General features: G+C 39.2%; 1 protein-coding gene across 9 annotated transcripts in view; it reads right to left on the bottom strand.

The window, feature by feature from the left end:
- gphna (gephyrin a) overlaps positions 1-19,690 on the bottom strand; it is a 107,190-nt gene that overhangs the window by 49,704 nt on the left and 37,796 nt on the right. For 6 of the 9 annotated variants that reach the window (XR_011980532.1, XM_072689906.1, XM_072689908.1 and 3 more), the window contains exons 2-8: positions 18,320-18,398; positions 13,640-13,697; positions 12,155-12,247; positions 9,019-9,113; positions 8,873-8,939; positions 2,916-3,188; positions 1,672-1,788 (exon numbers count right to left, since the gene is read on the bottom strand). Coding sequence is in view for 8 of the 9 variants with exons in the window: in XM_072689906.1 (XP_072546007.1) it covers positions 1,672-1,788; positions 2,916-3,188; positions 8,873-8,939; positions 9,019-9,113; positions 12,155-12,247; positions 13,640-13,697; positions 18,320-18,398 (782 nt within the window). In the remaining variant the exon portion in view is untranslated. The remainder of the gene's footprint in view (positions 1-1,671; positions 1,789-2,915; positions 3,189-8,872; positions 8,940-9,018; positions 9,114-12,154; positions 12,248-13,639; positions 13,698-18,319; positions 18,399-19,690) is intronic. The other 3 variants (XM_072689911.1, XM_072689913.1, XM_072689909.1) reach the window with 2 other exon arrangements.

The following is a 19,690-nucleotide window of genomic DNA, read 5'->3' as shown; positions in this document are numbered from 1 at the left end:
AGAGGTTAATGCTAAAATGAAACTAAAATTGTTACATTCTACTTATAGAGTGACTTTTCAGTAAGAGCAGACATCGGTTAACGGTGAGCAACAAACAGCAAACAAAAAATCTAGTTCACTACTAAATGACTCCCTCACAGATGTCTTGAGTCAATCACTTACACGGTTGTCAGCTCCAGTCTATACTACATATTGAAACAGAAACTGATACACCATTCTGCAAAACAGTTTTAACATCACATTACTTTTTGCTGAGTTTATTAGTTGACAAATCCTCAAACTTTTTGCTAATTCTAAAGCACGATTTAAATGTATTTGCTAAATATAATACACTGACAAAAATCTAAATATGCCATTTTTTTCAACATGATAAATTCAAGGAAAATGTGAATTTAAAAGTGCAAAAGTGTGTTTTGTCTAGAGCATGTGCATTTATTTTCTATTGAAAAACCAACAAAACAATAGAAAATGGGTGCAGAAATTGTCCCTTATTTATTTATTTTTAAATAATATTGTCAGAAGCTAAACATCACAACCTCAACCTGCTTTAGGAGCTTTAGTTTGAGGTGAGAGAATCTGTAGAACACTGAAACCAGTGTTCTAACACTAAAACATCAGTGTTAGACTCCGCCCACAAAATACTGGTAACATTTTACCACATATTCTTTCTATCCCCATCTGTAAAGGATCAAAATACATAGATGTACAGCTTATTAAATAATTCCTATATACTCCTTTACAATATGTTACAATAAGTCAACAGGTGCAATGTCCTTTTAAAAATAAGGGTAAACGCATTGACAGATTGGGCTATTTGGGATTATGAAACTTTGTGATTTGTGTTTTAAACATTTCTCTAACATTAGCAACATTTCTCCAGTATTAGCATCAGTTACTCAGAAATTCCATGGTAGCTGGCTTGTGAGAATGTACACATTATTCCATAATAAGACACTAAATCCGGGAGGCTGCACAGAAACACCACACCAGAAAGGTTCTCCAACTACACATACAGAACTGTGGCTTTAAGTAGTCTGGACAGGCAGCAACTCTAGTCTCTTGTTAGCTTTGATCCGCAATTCAAGTTTTATCTTGCAGACAATAAGTAGTGCCGCGTGGGAGAGCGAACGTGGGATTAAGAGGTAGCCTGGATGGCCAAAGAGCCAGGAGCACAAGGATCTTCCTCAGCAGGGGTGAGGCTTAGCATAGCGCTAATTAACACTGGGGCTAATGTAAGGCCTCACAGGAAAGAGCAGCTCAAGAACTGTTTTAATTACCTAGCATGCTAGCAAACTGTGTGCTAATAATAGCACTCGCTTCTACCTAGGCCATCCCAGAAGGCCCATGCTAAGAGCAGTCCCAGTGGACAGTACACATCTCTACCCTGGCTAACGCCAATATAATTGCTATGTAAATATAGCTAGTAAGAAAGATACTGACTATGTTTTGCTATCAGGGCAAGAGCTTTAAGACATGAACAATTACTTGACAATATAGTTTTGCAAAGCAATCTATTGCTTCTTATTTCACAGACACATATGTGTAAACAATATCGAAAATAAGGAATTTGTATGATTGCCAGATTCTCTGTAGTGATTAAGGGCAAGATCACCACATCAATGAAGGATAAAAACGGATGTATGGGTGAAATGGTGGATGGATGTCACCTACCTTGTCACTGCAGGAGCAGGTGAAATGAGAGGGAAGGGTGGTGGGGGGGATGAAGCCAGTCAAGGGCTGCCCACCTTTAGACATGACAACAGCATGGTTGGGATGGGACTTCATACTCTGATGGTGAACATGGCACAAGTTAACATATACATGTTGGAACACAAGAGTATAGGATGAAGGCGCAGGTCCAACGTGACAGTCAGTTTCCAGCCAAAACTAACTGAAGTATATGTGGAATTGGCACGATTATAACAAATTTAAAGATACAGCCAAACAGGCTTTAAAATTACAGCATACTTGAATCAATGAGATGTAAACAATAACAAAGTCATTCAAAATGGTTTGATGTGAGAAGGAGCATTGGAAAGAAACTTACTTCAATTTCTTCATTATGTCTAAAATACAATGTGGCCATTTTTTTAGTAGTGAACTGTGAACACTGTGAAGTGTGAACACTAGTGGACATGTTCTCCATGTTTTTATTGTTTCAGAAAGAAAGACTGAAGTTTATGTTAAACGAACACAAAAACTGAGCATAAGACCAAATACAAATAAGCAGACGCAGGTTTAGACACAAGGTCAGACAGAGGAACACCGATACAAAATTTACTAGACCAGAAACACCTGAGATGGCTGATGAGGTGGCAGGGCATATAGGTGGGAACACAAATGACAAGGTGGGGCGTTTTACACAGGGACAAAAACACTGCCTTAGATCCATGTGCTTCTGGTTTAATGTTACATCCATCTATCAATCCATTCATCTTTTTATCCACATTTTCCTAGACAAGGGAGCAGTAAGTCTGGAGCATTCCCAAAATCACTGGGCACAAGTCAGGAATACCCCTGGACAAATGCCCAACCCTCAGCAGGGTACCACACCTGCCTACCATGGGGCAATTTAGCATAGCCAATTGCTCTACCATGTGTGTCCCATGTGTCCCTACTAAACTACTGTGGCACAATGCCTTGGATGTGTATTCACAACGATTCCATGTAATAATTTATTTAGCTTTCAGTGTCACTAAACACTTTCAATATCTGTTTCCCAATACCACCACTGTAAACTGTGAAGCAGATTCGGTAACTTTCTCTATAATGCATTAAACCACTTTGAATGACTGTTTACATTATAATGATCTAACTATGAAGAAATTTTGGAAAATCGGTGGAGATTTCCCTTAATGTCAGCTAACTTTAGCAGGCTAGCCCTGCAATTAAAGTCAGCTGAGAACTGTGTTTACCTTTGCGGCAATGGCGGCGGCCGTGATGTGCGAGGAGCCGCTGTCCTCAGTGGAGGCGATGCCACTGTCTTTCTTCTCCTCCTCTTCCTCCTCACATTGTACGCCCTTGTCCTCAGTCTGCTTGTGCGGACTAGTGACGGGGGGAGGAGAAAGAGGCGGAGGAGGTGAGGGCAGGTCCTCCAGAGCGTCATGCACCTCCTTCACTTTCACCACGGCGTCTCGCAGCAGGTCAATGGCGTGGGGCAGAGCAGGCAGAATGAACTGAAAGCACTCCTGGATGGAAGAAAAAGAAAACTGAGCTAATGGAAGTTCACATTTGTTTTAAAGATAAAACATTTAGTAAACAGGCATTTAGTTTTAGCATTTAGTTTTAGCATTTAGCATTGTCAATATAACAGGACGCTCTGGAGCAGCCACACATGAGTCAAAAGTACCAGAAGCAGTGGGCTGTAGAGCAGTGGAACTGAGTTCTCTAGAGTGCTGGATCTCCAGCAAATACCTCTGGGATTTTGATCTACAACTAATCATCCATTATCATAACCTGACCTTACTAATGCTCTCAGGCCATCAAACCCTTACAGCATGTTCATTAATGATTGCTGCTGCAAAAAAAACTTTACATTTTCATGTGTAGCAGGTTATTTGTTTAAAATTATTATTATTGTTAAAATATAACTTCTAATGCTAATTATGTCAAGAGCTCAGCTTTGCATTCTTGGGTTTCTTGGGGTATCTAAAGAGTGCCCCCACTAAAAGTTTATGAGGTGGACTATGTACTAAACAAAGTATAATGCACTATACATGTGCTTGCTATGGCTGCGCATATACTAAAATTGGACCAATACAGAGAAGATTAGCATGGACCCTACTAATCTGTGAAGAGCTCTGCAGGGGCAGAGGCGTCTCAGCGGTTAAAGATCCTGGCTATTGATGACAGGGTAGTGGGTTTGATACCCGGCCTCGGCAAGCTGCCACTGTTGGGCCCTTGAGCAAAGCCCTTAACCCTCTCTGCTCCCTGGGCACTGGAGTTGGCTGCTCACCGCTCTGGGTGGGGAGGACACATTCCACTGTACTTAGTACAATGACAAATATGTGCACCTTTACCTTTTTTGTTTTTACCTTTGCATGGTATATAACTGGATTAGGGAATGAATGTATTAAGAACATGCATATACACTGCTGATGTTATGCAAAAACCTTGTCTTGCCAAAACTTTACTTTCTATGGAAGTCATTTTGGAGCTATTGGTCCATTCATCATGACATTTTAATACAATGTAAAGAACAACAGTCAGGCTGCTACACCTTAATGTTACCCGTATGCTTATTGTAGGTAGTCCTGTCTGTGATCAAAGGGCCCTCATTTGTTAATACTCACAAATATAAGGCCATAGGTTGTGCGCGGATTCAATTTTGACATTTAAAGGAGTGCTCACAAGCGCCTTCTATGCACCCTGTGGCAAAGCCTTCATGGATGTGTACTCAACAGTGGTCTCCTACTCCTACTTACGCTCTCTTTGTAATACAGGCCAGGTATAATTAAAGCAGATGGTTGTTTTTGTTTGTTTATATAGTGGAGAAGAATATATCATATATAAGAATATATCATATTTAATAAAATTTAACATTTTCTTTATTAATTTAACCTCGGGAATGTGCCTTGTGCTTATGATCTATATAGAGTCACTGTAGGTGAGCAAATTCACTACCAAAGATTGTCAGGTCCCTTATATCCCAAAAAACTCCCAAAAGACCACCTGAAACCCTAGTCATGGGATATACTTTGCATGTAGTAGATGAGGGTATGTGTTAGTAATGTGGATACGCTGGCCAACCTACTGACACCAATTTAATGGAAGTTCTAATGTGGCTGGACAGCGTCCGTTCTGTGAGGCAAAAGTGTGATAAGAGGTGTGTGCGTGGCAAACACGGGTGTCCTAACTCAATCACTCTAAGGCATCTCTTATAAGCCATTCTGACAAGACACATTAATAATCATGAGGAACAGGGTACAGCCATGAGAAACAGAAAAGAAAGAGCAGCCAACATTGAGACCAATGTTGGGATGTTCTTAACCTAAGGTTTGATCCTTTTAGAGTTCCTCCACATATGTGCTATTGTCTAAGAGCAGGGGAAGATTAATGCAAGATGATGCTAAACATCCATAGACTCTTTCATCCATGATATATTGGAATATCATACCTACTGTTTCATTTCGGCATCGGTACCTGTAAATGTACACTATGGTAGCACGCTTTCCTCCTTTATACTTTCATCCCATCTGTTTCTGAACAGTGTCTGCAGCCTCCTCCTCTTCCATCTCCAGGATTCGGGACAGCACAACAGCATCAGAAAACTTCAGAATTTTCTGTGCACCAATGCACCAGAAAATCTTCAAATGATACCTGTTAATATGCATTAGCTAGCCCTAAACTAACACAGTAAACGGCAGAGGGTCCTCTTGCTGGAGTTGCGAGAGAGGGGTCTCTTGCTGCAGCCAGACCATTCTCAATCAGTAAAGACTGTGGTGCCTTTTACCTTACATAAACAAGCCATAAAAATAACCTTCGGTTATATTAATCCCTGGTGAGTCGACATATGGGTAAATATTCCGTCATATCCTGATCCAAATCCAGAGCCAAAAAACTTGTGGTGCTTATGGCAGCTTTGGGCAAGTCATTGTGTGGTGTAGCCTATAGCTTAAATACATGTTATGAACATGTAGCTGCCAATTTTAAAACTAAAATTCCATAATTATTATGACTGGATTATTATATGACGGTAATGCATAACTCGACTACCTACTCCCATCTCAGTCATTTATGCAGAGATGTGTGAATCTGTCATAACTTTTACAGATGTCCTGTTGTAATATTACAGTACTCCACCTCTCCATAAAAAACTAAGCCCAAATAGGGCTTAAGTGTGTTTGTCTGTGTTTTTTTGCTATGTAGAAAAATTACAGATGAACTGGACTAACCTTCAATGCCAAGGAAAATTATATTAGTTATATAAGTTCTTACAATAGAGTTATAATATCACCTTATAAGTGCATTTCCTTAGAAAACTCAGAAGGGCTCTGCAGCTTAAAAGACCTTTTCAAAGAAATTGAAATTGTGTGTGTGTGGGTGTGTATGTGTGAGTGTACATGTTGTGTATATATGTTATAGACATGGTGAAGCCAGGCAGGCTCCATCAACCTAAAACCATCTCGACAGCCTCACGTCACTACCTTTTACCCTGAAAGAGAGAATGCAGAACCCCACAGAGAACAGAATTCCTTTCACTCTGTCATTCCGCTGGCAAAGACTTTCACAGCTCTGCATGGACTGCTCTGAGTCCTTCTGCATTTCAAATGCATCTTCCATCTTCTACATCACATCTTTATACAGGAAAAATGCCTTTTGTTAAAGACGTCTGGCACTTTAGCAATGTTTTACTTATTTAAGTGCAGTCAATTGCTTTTTTTTATATTCCGCCATCATTCATCATTCATCATTCATCATCATCACCAATCATTTAGGGCCTGGAAGCTGTTCTTATTTTGTATAAAATTCTGCTCCATGGTAATCTTAGGGAGACCTCTATCTTTTACAGATATAGAGTTCTATGTAATATTCCATGTTAATTGCGATAGGATCGATTACTTTAGTGTTTCTTTGTAATGATTTAAGTAGTAATTTAACAAGTAATGTACTGCTCAGAAAAATCTGAAAAAGAATGCAAATTTCCTGTTCATCCACGTTAACAGCAGACATCACTAAGATGACCTTTTTTATGTGCATCAGAGGACTCTAAGTATCAGTACTGGCATTGGCAACGGCATAGTAGCCCTCATATAACCTGGTATCGTTTTGAAACGAAAATCCTACGCTCTGACACCCTTTCTTTGCTCCTTCTGACTGTTCATAGCCTTGGGGCCTAGGTCTGTGAAACCCAGCCTAGTGCATCATTCCCTATCCAAGACAGCACATTCTCCTCTGCAGACAAACTGGGGCTGGAAGGAATGTGCTTTTGCTCAGGGGAGAGGAGTGGTGGAGAGCAGCCTTTATTTTGGGACAGTGTGATGGAGGGGTTTTGGAGGAGCTGGACCGATCATAAAGGGGTTCCTCAAGGTTTAATCCCCTTATCGGGCCGGATTCGGGACTTCAAAGCAGCGGTGACGGGCAGAGCGCTCCAACGACCGGGGCTGATGGGTAATGGAGATTAATGCCACGGCCCTATCGCCTGCGCTCCCCCAGAGAGTAGTCGTAATAGGATTGGCCACAATGTTAACATAGAGACTGTGCGAGGAGAGTGTGCGTAAGAGTGTGTATGTGAGAGAGGAAAGGAGAGAGGGAGAGGATATATTGCCCTGGTAGAAGGCAGAATCGATGCAGGCCAAGGGGGAATATTGAGGGGGGTAGGGGATGTTTGAAGGGTGGATTCAGAAAACACATTGCTTGCGAGCTGCATGGTTAAGGTATGTAGGGAATATACTTTTTTAAAGCATCAGCAAAAATGATATTTTATATTAGAATTATTTAGTATTTATATTATTTTACAATTACAATTTAATCATAGAGTGTTTTTTACTTAATATATAATATAATATAATATAATAAGTTGTTTTTATGTAGGTCAATATGTTCACTTAAACATTTCCAAACGTATGCTTAAGGAAGTCCAGTACTAACTATAGTGATTAAGATTCAGTTTAAGCACACTTTACTGCCACTGCACAGTAGTGAAACAGACGTCAACCCCGGCACCCCTCCGTGCTGAGGAAGGCCTAAGTGCTGAAACAGTGCTGTTTTATCGGAGAGTTAAATAAATATATTGAATATAATATGAATGCTGTCTGGCCTCTCTCTCTTTTAAGCTCTGCGAATAACCTTTGCAGTGAACCCACATATACCCACTCTAGTGATTAGGGTGGTGAGAACACACCCCTAGACCGGTGGGCCAGCCACCGTAGCGCTCGGGGAGCATTTGAGGGTTAGATGACTTATTCTAGAGCACCTCAGCCATGGATGGATTGAACAATTGAACCATCCCTGGGTATTGAACCAGTGACTTTTTGGTCCAAAATGTGTTCCAATAACTCTTAGACTGCCTCCATGGCATAAAGGGTATATTAATTGTCATAATTCATTGTAGTATTACTTGTAGTAAATCAATGCTTGGTAAAAAAAAAAAATCGAATTATTATAATTTTAAAGATTTAAAACTTGGTTTTGAAAAGGTTTTGAATGTTTTTTTAGGTGCCCAAGTCTTTACTGTTTCACTCTAATACCTTTTTTTATATTTTGAAAATATAAAAATAGCAGTGTATCACAATAGTGTATCTATTTGCTTGTAAGGACTACAAACCAATGATACCACTACTATAACTATGATGCTACTTAACCCTAACATACATAGTCCTAATCCTAAACCCAAGTAATTACTAATGTACATTGAAAAAATCTATACTTTAATTGTATTTTTTATGAACTATTTTGACTATATTGATAAAAGTATTGGAAAAATGACAGTCCATTGTCTCTTCCGAAATTATTACACTTAAAAGTATTAGAAAAATGTATTGTCCTGCTTTTAATGGAGTAACTGTCTTTACCAGATTTGATTAGATTCATGGATAAAAATGCTGGATGATCACCACCTCACCTCATTGTAACTCCCCAACTCATCCCAAATGCATGGGGACGGAGCACCATCATTTCAGAGAACACAGTTCCACTGCTCCACAGCTTAACACTCACACACGCTTTATACCCCTTTAGCCCACATCTGGCTATAGGCATGGCGACAATAAGCTCATGTTTATCTGATCCTATTGGCATATTCTTTATAGGGACTAGACTTGCTGTGTGTGTGTGTGAGTATTTTACACATCTGTGTCAGAAATGTGTGCTTCTACATGAGGTCTTAGTATTACACATAGTGATCCAAGTATACGCAAAAACACTGCCTTACCTGTGAGCCTTTCTTGCTACCAGGTAGATTAATTATGAGAGTTTTGCCTCTGATTCCACACACAGGTCTGGGGGAAGGGAGAGTTGTGATTAGAACTGAAAATGCAAATTATGCTTGAGCGTTTTTATGCATGTGTGAGTTTTTACCTGGACAGCATGCCCAGTGGTGTGACGTTTAAGGAGCCCATGAGCATGGCCAAGGCCATCCCTGGAGCTTCACGCTCAATCACCTCTCTAGTGGCCTGCAAAGGAAAGAGAGAACACACACACAAATAAGTGCTACACTAACACAGATGTACACAAGCTCATTCTACAATGCCATTTTCCTCTAAAGGGACCGATATTACAGCATAAAACAATCAATCAAGTTAAAGCAGTGTGGCAAAGTGTGTGTGTTTCTCTTGCTTCACACCCAGAGCTTTGATGTTATTTGCTGTTTATGAACCGTGCTCATGTCAAGCAATTCAGTAACGCATTATCTCCTGATCAGCTGTGCTCTCCTTGTCACCCAAAACTACTCCATCACAAATATCCCTCAAAACATCTTTCAGGACACAACGTCTTACACACACACAGCAAGAATAAGAATCATTAATGTTTGTGGCACACTATGACATCGAAACTACACCCATGCCACAATAGGCATTAAAAATAAGCCTATTCTAAATATATATAAGGAGGATATCATAGAGTTTAAGTCCATCCAGATTTTCCAGATCAAGTATGCAATAATTTTAAAGAAGCTCAAATTAACCTGATTATGCATGGGAGAACATGATTTTGTCTGGTCATTCTGAAAGGGGTTTAGAAACAGGGAGACATTGAAGAGGTTCAGAAGGACTAGTCAAATGAACAGAAAATCTTGAAGGGGTTTAGAATGGCCAGATCAAGAATGGGGAGATGCTGAAGTGGTTCATAATGACCAGGTTAGGCATAGGGAGATGCTTAAGTGGTTCAGAATGATCAGATCAGGAATTAGGAGATGCTGAAGTGGTTCACAATGACCAGATCAGGTATGAGGTGATCTTAAAAGAGCTCAAATTAACCTGGATAACATGGGGAGAACTTAAATGGTTCAAAATGACAAGACAAAGAACAAGGAAATCTTTGAGGGGTTCAGAATGATCAGATGACATATAGGGGATATCGAAGGGGTTCCGAATCACCACATAAAGTCACATCATCACATGAGATCACATCACATCATATGAGGTGATGTTAAATGGCATTCATAATGACCATATGAAGTATGGGGTGATGTTCACAACAACCATACTAGATAAAGCATTAGGTGATGTGTGGTGACATACTCCTAACTGGACTGCAGCCATTTTGGCAGCAAACAACTAGTTCTCAACTAAATTATTTATATGGTACTACTATGAAGCATTACACATTAGTCTCCTTGCTTGCACTTGCTTTGGAGCTTGCTAGCAAATGATTTACAATTATTGTATGACTACTAGAAAGACAACAAACAAGTTTGCATCAATGCAGGATCACAGAGCACAGGGATCACACTCAGCCATGCAATGACATAACTCTACACATGCAGAAACACTGATACATGCATATTCATATGTTTATAGAAAATACACATGCATACAAACTGAAACGAAATTAAAATAGTAGTCCTCTGGTCTAGTTTGTGTTTAACAAATTCTAATTGTAATTTGGGTCAAGTACATGCAAATATGATACAATACAATAATTAATAACCTATGAATAGTTTTTAACACTCCTTCAATAGACAGGTCTTACCATTATACATTCCTTTAATCTACTAAGAGTTTTAAACAATCCTTCAATAAAGTTTTAAACACTTCTTCAATGGACAGGTCTTACCATTATACACTCTTTTAACCTAAGGAACAACCCAGTCTGTATGCTCTAACATGTAAACATGGCATAATGTGCATTAAGATGTTGTCTTATGATGTGGCAATATTTTAAATGGGGTTCAACATACATCTATTCATGCCGGCATATTGTAAGATATTTTTATTGTATTGACAATTAACATTTACGGAATGTGAAAAGCTGGAGAAAGCTGCTATATATACACAGTCATATCAGACTATTGCAACCACCCCTAGTTTGGAATGGACTCTGCCCAGTATATCAGATTCATTTACCATATATGGGGCTACAATTACACTGTAGTCTATGACCACCACAGAGCAGGTGTTATTTAGGTGGCGCAATGTGAATCTGTAAGTATTGCCAGATATAGCACACCCAATCAAACCTTTACTAGAGTCATGAAGCAATGAAGAGATATGTGGATTTGCTGGATTTGGTGTGTTGAGGCCAAAAATATCCACAACTGTTTAAGGCAGCCACAGAGTGGTGGTCCTAAAATGTAAACACTTTCAGTCCTTTCTGATTGGAATTAGAGCTGTATCATGTAAAACCATTCATTAATTCTGACTGGTGCGTACACTTCTAATACTTCAGTTAGATTATAGATTGTAGATTTGGATATTCCAGATGTATTGCACACATGTTTCTACAACACAACACAGACTATGTGTAAGATTCAGTATTTCTATAATAATCTTATCCTTTTTACTATCAAGAGGGACAGTGCACCTACACTTTTCACTCACCTTTGTACCTGTTTAATGTGACGTGACAATTTGATTTGATTATATATGTTTCAAACCAAAAGCTAGACATCAGATCCACAAAATTATTTATCTGGTATAACAGCGACATACTGATACTGTAAGAAGCAAAAAGATACACCTTACACGCAGCCACAACATTAAAACCGCTGAACGTAAACAATCTCATGATGAAGTGATCATCATGATCTCATGATGAAGTGAACAGTCAGTTCTTGACGTTGATGTTTTGGAATGTACATCCCATCCCACAAATGTACATACATTTGTGTTGAGTAAATTTAGTGTATAGATTGCTATTTTTATTCTTATATATTTGTCATTATCAGGATATATATATACATATGTATGTAAATAAAGATACTTCTGTCTTAATGGGTCAGAGCTGTTTTGGCAGTACAAGGGGGACCTACACAATATTAAGTTGGTGGTTTTAATGTTATGGCTGGTCTGTGTATGCATACACACAATACACATGTTCATTTTATAGAACCATTTGTCAATATTTAGGTTTGTTATTTTACACCATGCACACAGTCTCCTGGTTCCTCTCTGCGCGCAGAGACACACACACACACACACAAACACGGCACAGAGATGGCCCAGGCGCACACACTCACATGGACACAAACACAAACGGGTGGGCCCCCATGTACCTCTGGTGTGACATCACGTGGGGCGAAGCCAGTTCCGCCAGTGGTCAGGATAAGATTGAGCTCTTTCTCATCGCACCAGTCCACCAGTGTCTCCTAAACACATATCCACACATGCAGTGTGAGAGTAACTGAGTGAGCAAATTGAGAATTTGAGAATTTCCCCACTGCGGGACTAATAAAGGATTATCTTATCTTAAATCAGCACAATTTAAGTAAATTACAGCATAGTCATGGACTGTGGACATGTGAAACAAACAAATTCACACATGCTTAGCCTGGTTTAATATGTCTTTAAATGCCTATGATACTTGACCTTGTTGGTTAAATTCAAATTTACACAGGTTTTTTCCCAATGAATCAGGATAAATATTTCACAGTGATTGGATAATAAAATAAATCGTCACAGTCATGCAAAAACAAGTTAAAGTGGATTGACAGCGTGACAGCGACAATGCAAGTTTATTTAGTCTATGTGGAAAAAATAGTAAGGCTATGGTTCGAGTGAGCCTGAAAGTGCCTTAACGTAGTGCTGGGCGATATGGCCTCAAATCAATATCAAAATTAACTGAACATTTGACCTCGATTACCAATTACAAATCACTCAACAATTACATAAGCTGCTAGAATAGCTCGGTTGACTCTGTATTTGAGTTCTAGATCAATGTTCCTTTCATGACTGGACGGGACAGAGTCATGTGACTAAACAAGCAATAGTATGTTTTTAAAGGGACAGCAAATGAACAGACACAGTGGGAAAATATTAACAGAATGTATTACATTTTCTAAAGCATGGACATGGACAATATTATGTTCATTACACATTCTGAATGTCGGTTTCATTTGCTTTTGAATTCATTGCCCAGCCCTACTCCAGAGTATAGCTAGAAAACAGCATAGCACAATGTACCAGAGATGTGTTCTGATTTTTAAGACCTAATCAGAATTGTTCATTATAGCAGCAAGCAAAGATAATCTAGGGTTAATTTCAGTACTGTTAAAATGTCTTAGGAAGTTATCAAAACGGTTAAAGTAGGAATCTATTGATGAAAACCTTTTTTGTCTGTAAAACACTATATACATCTGAAATAAGTAGAAATACACTAAATTCAGTACAACGTACACTTGCTTGAATTGTTTTCAGTAAAGGTACTGATAGGTTAGAAGTCTACAGTTGGAAGAGCCCAGGTTTGGCTCTTGATATCTCTGTGCCCTCCAGCAACTGCAGGTGTTGAATGCGTTTATTAATGGGTTTATTTGTTTATTTATATTAATTGTTAATGAGGTTTCTTAAACTAACAAATGCTTACTGCCTATACAAAAAGCTTTCCATGTTTCTAAAACATTTAATACTGTCCACCAGGTGGCAGTGTTCCCAGTGAGAAGTAAAGCATGCGTTAAGTCTTTACATGTGTGAGTAAGCGAGCATGAGTTTGTGTGTGTATATGTGTTGGCCCCGTGGGAGAGAGGGGGGAGAGAGAGGTTTACCTTGATCTCCTCTATCTCATCAGGGACTATTTTGTATGCAGAGATTATGCCTCCAAGCCTGTGAGTGAGAATCAAACACACACACACACACACACACACACACACACACACACACACACACACATACACGCAGATTGTTAGTGTGTTTTCAGCCACATTAACAGAGAGAGAGAGAGAAAGGGAGCAACAGAGAGAAGAAGAGAATGAATTTGATGAGAAAGAAAGTAGAAGGAGAGTGCAGAGAACAATGCCAGAGGTATCTGAAATCTGTCAGAGTGCATACATATACACACACGCACGCACACACACAATCGCTCTGCTCTCTGCAAATCAGATCAGAATTCAGGTCTGAAAGTTTTGGTATTCTCCTTGTTCACCAATGTCTCACTTCTTTTTTCAATCTATATCCGCCACACTTTTCCCATTTTAGGCATTTTAAGTTACAAATAGCATTTGTACATTTTAATTACCACATAATACTGACCCCCAAGAATCCAGTAATATTACACTGTAAGACAAATTAACATCCAGGTCTGAACACCAAAGAAATTGAAATGGCTTTTTACAGTACAGATGTTTTTGAAAAAACAAATTCAATGTTTTTAATACCTTCAAAGTAAAATATTATTTCCATTGCACATGCAAAAACATAAAAGTCAAGTATGGCATGCTTTAATAGCTTCTGAGATATGTATATAACATATATTTTACAGCCTCTTCTCAATTTCCATATTCAGCTCCAACAACTGTTCTCTCTTTTCCCTGCATGGTCTTTTCAGTGTTACTTTGACTTTGGTAACAGTTCTGCTGTTCTTTAGCTTTTAATCACTGATCAGTCACTGACCACAGAACCAGTTGGGTATTTTGGGTTTGCAGAATAATCTGATCTGGTATAATAATGATTGCTCTTTTTACCCAGGTCTTTAGGCACCCTTTCAAGCCAGCCTACACAAAACGACATTTTGTTTTTAGTCTTGGCTCATGTTATAATGTAAATAACCAATAGTTGAGCCCTCTCCAGCACCAAACAAGAAGCACCTTGCTGTCCCTGTTTATTTAACCAGGGTCGTTTCCACAATCTGTGGCTTCCTTTTGGGGGGCATTTGCCCTAAACAAGCTACTGCATACATTTTCACCAGGAGCATGATGGGAAATAATCTCAAAAGGAATCTAGCTGCAGTCTTGCAATTAACGACCCTGTAAGATTCTTAAAGTTAACCCTCTAACTATTAGTACTAGTAGTATTAGTACTATAAGTTAAAAATAACAATTTTTGTTATGACACTGGCACTAGGTTGCCATCACAAAAATATTAACATTTTCAAAAACTAGATTTAGGCTTTAGCACCCATTCCGTGCACAGCTGGCTGTAAGAATCACAGAGCAGTGGATCTCCAAGAGCAGCCATGATTTGGGCCTTACCATGATCCAGCTGTAAACCACGTAGCCCACTAGTGGCTGCTTATGAAACTACAGTTTGGTTTGGCCAGTTAATGACAGAATTGCAGTGATAAGGGGCTCTAATACAATATGAGCGGAGCTGAGAATTGTAGTTTAAGCCTTGTCCAAAACAGAAACTCTTCTAGATATGTTGTGATCTTAGTTTTAAAATGCTGGTGTGCTTCTGAAGTCAAGATGTTTTCCAATATGAAAAGCAACCAGTCTTCAGAAGTAAGAGTGATGGCTTTCTTGTCAACAAAATAGAGCTATAAAGAGAGAGAGGGAGAGAGAGAGAGAGAGAGTGTAGGGGGGAGCTAAAAGGAGAATATGCTGAACACAAAGACGCAGGCCTCTTTAATCCAGTTGCCAGGGAAACCGCTGGTGTGTGAAGATTGGGGTTTGGGGAGAGGTTCTTTCAGAGTAGGATGGGAATGATTTGGGGATGAGGGATTTTACCCCAGCTATCCTATTTGTGGACATATGCATGCACACACACACTTGTCATTTGCTGACAGAATGATGAGAGGCAATGAGACTGATGAAATCATCCTGGACCACCATTCTTCTATGTTTACATATATATGTCTGTGTGTGTGTGTCTGTGAGAAAGGGACAGAATTTGTTCCTGAAACTCAAACCTAAACTTCTCTCTCTCTCTCTCTCTGATGTAGACTAGGTGTGTACCACGAAATTGAGATACAATCTCATCCTGGTCCAGAGGACAAGCAGCAGTGGGTGTCCCTGAACTGATTAATTCTACCCTATTTTTACTCCCCTCTCATTAGTAAAATTGACCACCTGCACCAATCATGTCACTTAAGGTGACCTAACAGTGGGAGGGGTCTGCTTCAACCGTCATTCACCTGGCACGGAATCTGTGTGAGTGTATGTGCTTTCAGTGTGTACAAGGGTAAGGAGACACACACAAACACACACACCTTTATTCATATAGTGTGAACAGTCATTAACTTCTGGCTGCTCCTTCTGCTCTCATTCCTCTGTGTTAGACACCTCACCTCCATTAAGCACATCAGACACTGGCTTCAGATCAGACAGAGAGTGGCCCTTCCACTTGGACATTGCTGACATTTATTTCTAGGCCGGTCATCACACTGGGCAGCCAAAACATAGACCAGATACATCCGTGCCAGTGCACTAAAAATTAAATGGCCCATTGACTATTCAAATTTTATTAAAGTTACATAGTGGGACAGATCATTACAGAAACAGTGTCAAATCTCAGCCACTGGAGATTTCTACAGCAAATTCTGGATCTGTTATAATAAGCATGCACTAGAGGTTCTACTACCTGATCCAACCCTGACAGGGTTTGGCAAGATATAGGTTTCGGGCAATTGTTCTGGCATATTTTGATTTACTGCAGTTGTTCATCACTATTAGGCAGAAAAACCAACTTAGTAAACATTTAATGAAAAAAAGTTGTATTTCTTCTTACAGTTCAGTGGGTAAGTCAAACCAAACTTCATTTAATTAACCCCTTAAACACGTGTATAGGCTCACATTTCAGTTCTTCACTCTCATAAACTTCATAAACCCTAAAACAGAGCTCTGTGGGATGCCAACGATGCCAAACCAGTCATGATGATTTCTGCAGGACTGAATAAAGGAACAATAAACCTAATAAAGTTCAGTTCCAGCTAAAATGCATTCATTTGTTCAGAAATGGAAAGCATACAGTGGCATGCAGTTTGAGCACCTCTGGTTTCTGTAACCCTCTATTCCTGTTAATAGTCCAATATGTAGAAGATGAACTCATCTCATAAAGGCATGAAGATAAAGATGAAATATTTTAAACCAATATTTTACTTAACTAGCCTGCCATGACTATGAATCGTCCACGATCATCATTTGGAAAGGTCAGGTAATGCTCCTCACACCTAGCCCCAACAACAAGTAGCCATGGGCTCTTCTAAGCAGCTGCCAGGCACCTGAAATAATTGATGCCCACAAAGCAGATAAAGGTTGTGTGGACTAAAGTTAAAACGGTTGACTGTGGGTGGGGTGAATGTACTTCAGTGGTAGAGGGAAGAATAGATATAATTAAATACCTGACAATTCTAAAAAGCCAACGCCAAAGGTGAATCTTGCCAACCCAGCAGGGGCTATTTCTACATTTACTGTTAAAATCAAGGGTATTAAAAAATAGTTTATCCTGCCTTGTTGGAGTAACTACTCTCTGCATTGCTATAAGGATTTCATTGCATTCAGCAACAAGAGAGTTTGTGGAGTCATGGTGTTGACTGATAACCAACCCACGTCACCCCCAACTGCCCAAGTCATCCCAAATTATTGGATGGACCACCATTATTCCAGAGAACACTCCCAAAGTTCCACTGCTCCACCGCTCAACCCCTACAGCCCACATCTGTCATTAGGCATGGTGCAAAGAGGCTCATGTTTATCTGCTCCAGACAGTCCCATTCTATTGGTAATACTTCTCTACACGGACTAGACAAGCTGTGTGTGTGCGCATTTGCAAATCAGCGTCAGCAATGGGTGCAACTTAAAGTAGCTGAATGCATTCATTTCACAAACATTGGGACATATAGTAATCTTCAAATTTCAAGCTGTATTTAAAGTTAAGCACAGATATTAACCAAAGATATTATGTGCAGGTATTATGTAACAATATAGTAATCATATTAGGAAACAGCGAAATACACACAATACTCAGTAAACGTAAAATATGGCAGTGGATGTGTAGCCAATTGAAAAAGACTTTTTTTCCACGTATTTCAGCCATAAGAGTGATCTGATCTTTTCCATCTAGTGCAGCAATCGAACATTTTTCACGATGAAAGACAACACTGAGTCTCAAACACTGCTTAGTGACCTTGATGTCATCTCTGATGGACATCACTGGCCTCTCAGGGCCCACAGCGCCCATGGGCCAGGCTTAAAGACGGACCGACCTAGGCAGGCCAGTGGCTTTGAGCAGAAACTGGCACAGAGAACCAAAGACTGAGATCATGGAGGCCTGGACGTGCAGAGCTTTTAAACAGAGAGACTCTAGTCTGGACACGTGTGCGTGTCAGCACCACATTCATCCTCATGACCTCTGACCCTAACATGGCCCTACACTCAGTGAGGCACACTGAGAGTTAAGACTAAACAACTATTCTAACAGCACGTGTTGTGCTGGAGACTGACTGCACGGTCCTATGGTCAAGAGAAATAAAAACTAAAGCTGTGTGTGTTTGTAAAGATAATGATACTCACAAGGATGGATCATGAACAAGGTCTTTAAGGTTGATTCCGCTGCGGTCTTCAGCAAGGTTTCTGTAGCAGCTGTCACTTACTGCACACAAAAAGAAAGCAAAAGAGATTAATGTTCAAATCTTTATTTAAATAAGCTCAAAACTATTTGCATTAAATAAATAAACAGTTCCTACACCCAAACTATGGTTAAGCCTAGCCTGTAAAACATTTCCAATGATAACTCAGACCCGGTTTACACCTGATTACACCTGTGTCTTGAGTATCAGAACCAAGCCATATAAAAAAAATGTGTATAAAAAAAAAACGCACCAAAGATGATTTAAAACACATTTGAGCCACGTGGTATATCAGTATAAATTTGACTTTAGATTTAGATACTACCAAGTGAAAGATGCATGTGACTAAAATCGTATCAGGATACAATCCAGATATTAGTCATATGAAGTGACCAGGTGTAAACAGGGCCTCATACTCCTAATCATCCATAAATTGTTGACAAGCTTATGATAGACCTTTTAAATAACTGCTCTTGCCACAAAACAGATTCTATGCCATTGTATTATTCTGTATCAAGCAATGTGATACTATTTATCTATCTATATTGAAATCATCATTTAAATACTGTCACAACCATACACTGAGACATTCTTCATTGTGGTTTTTTGAACATCTCTAAAGATACAAGATCCTATTACACCTATTACACAACATAAAATAAAGGCCATCATAAACATGATAAAGGTCAAGGTCACCATTATATTAATAGTATATTATTATATTAATATGAACATTTGTATACCAATGCAGATAAGGAGATAAAAATTCCAATAAATAAAAATATTGTTAAAATATAAAATGTTCAATAATTAAACACTTACTAGCACCTTGAAAGTAAAATGGTGCCATACTGACTATTATTATGGTCAAGGGTTAAATCTCTTGACACTACTGACAAAATTCTTCTTAAATGTGTGTGTGTGTGTGTGTGTGTGAGAGGGGGGTGGGGGGTGGATGTGTTTTATTTTTTACATAACATTAAAAGAAACACTACTGTGCTTTATCAGCAGGATTTTCGCTGATGCTGATAAATCTGTGAAACCTTCATATCAGCCTAATGATACACTGGTCAGGCTCTAGTCCTCACATGCTCCCAGAAACAAAGTCAAAGATCCCACACAACCCATTATGCTGTCTTGTAATAACTTCGTAACTCACTGCTGTCTGAGAGTTTAACACACACAAGTAAACAGTATACGATTTCGGTTAAAAGAAACTCCAGAACTCAAATCACCAACCTAACCGACAGACACTCCAGCATTCTGCAAGTCCCTGCATCATCTTCACATTTTATAACCTTGAAAACAAAGACGC

This window comes from Salminus brasiliensis, chromosome 10 (genome assembly GCF_030463535.1).
Source record: "Salminus brasiliensis chromosome 10, fSalBra1.hap2, whole genome shotgun sequence".
In the NCBI taxonomy this organism is placed as follows: domain Eukaryota; kingdom Metazoa; phylum Chordata; class Actinopteri; order Characiformes; family Bryconidae; genus Salminus; species Salminus brasiliensis.
This window is presented reverse-complemented; position numbering and strand designations above follow the sequence as displayed.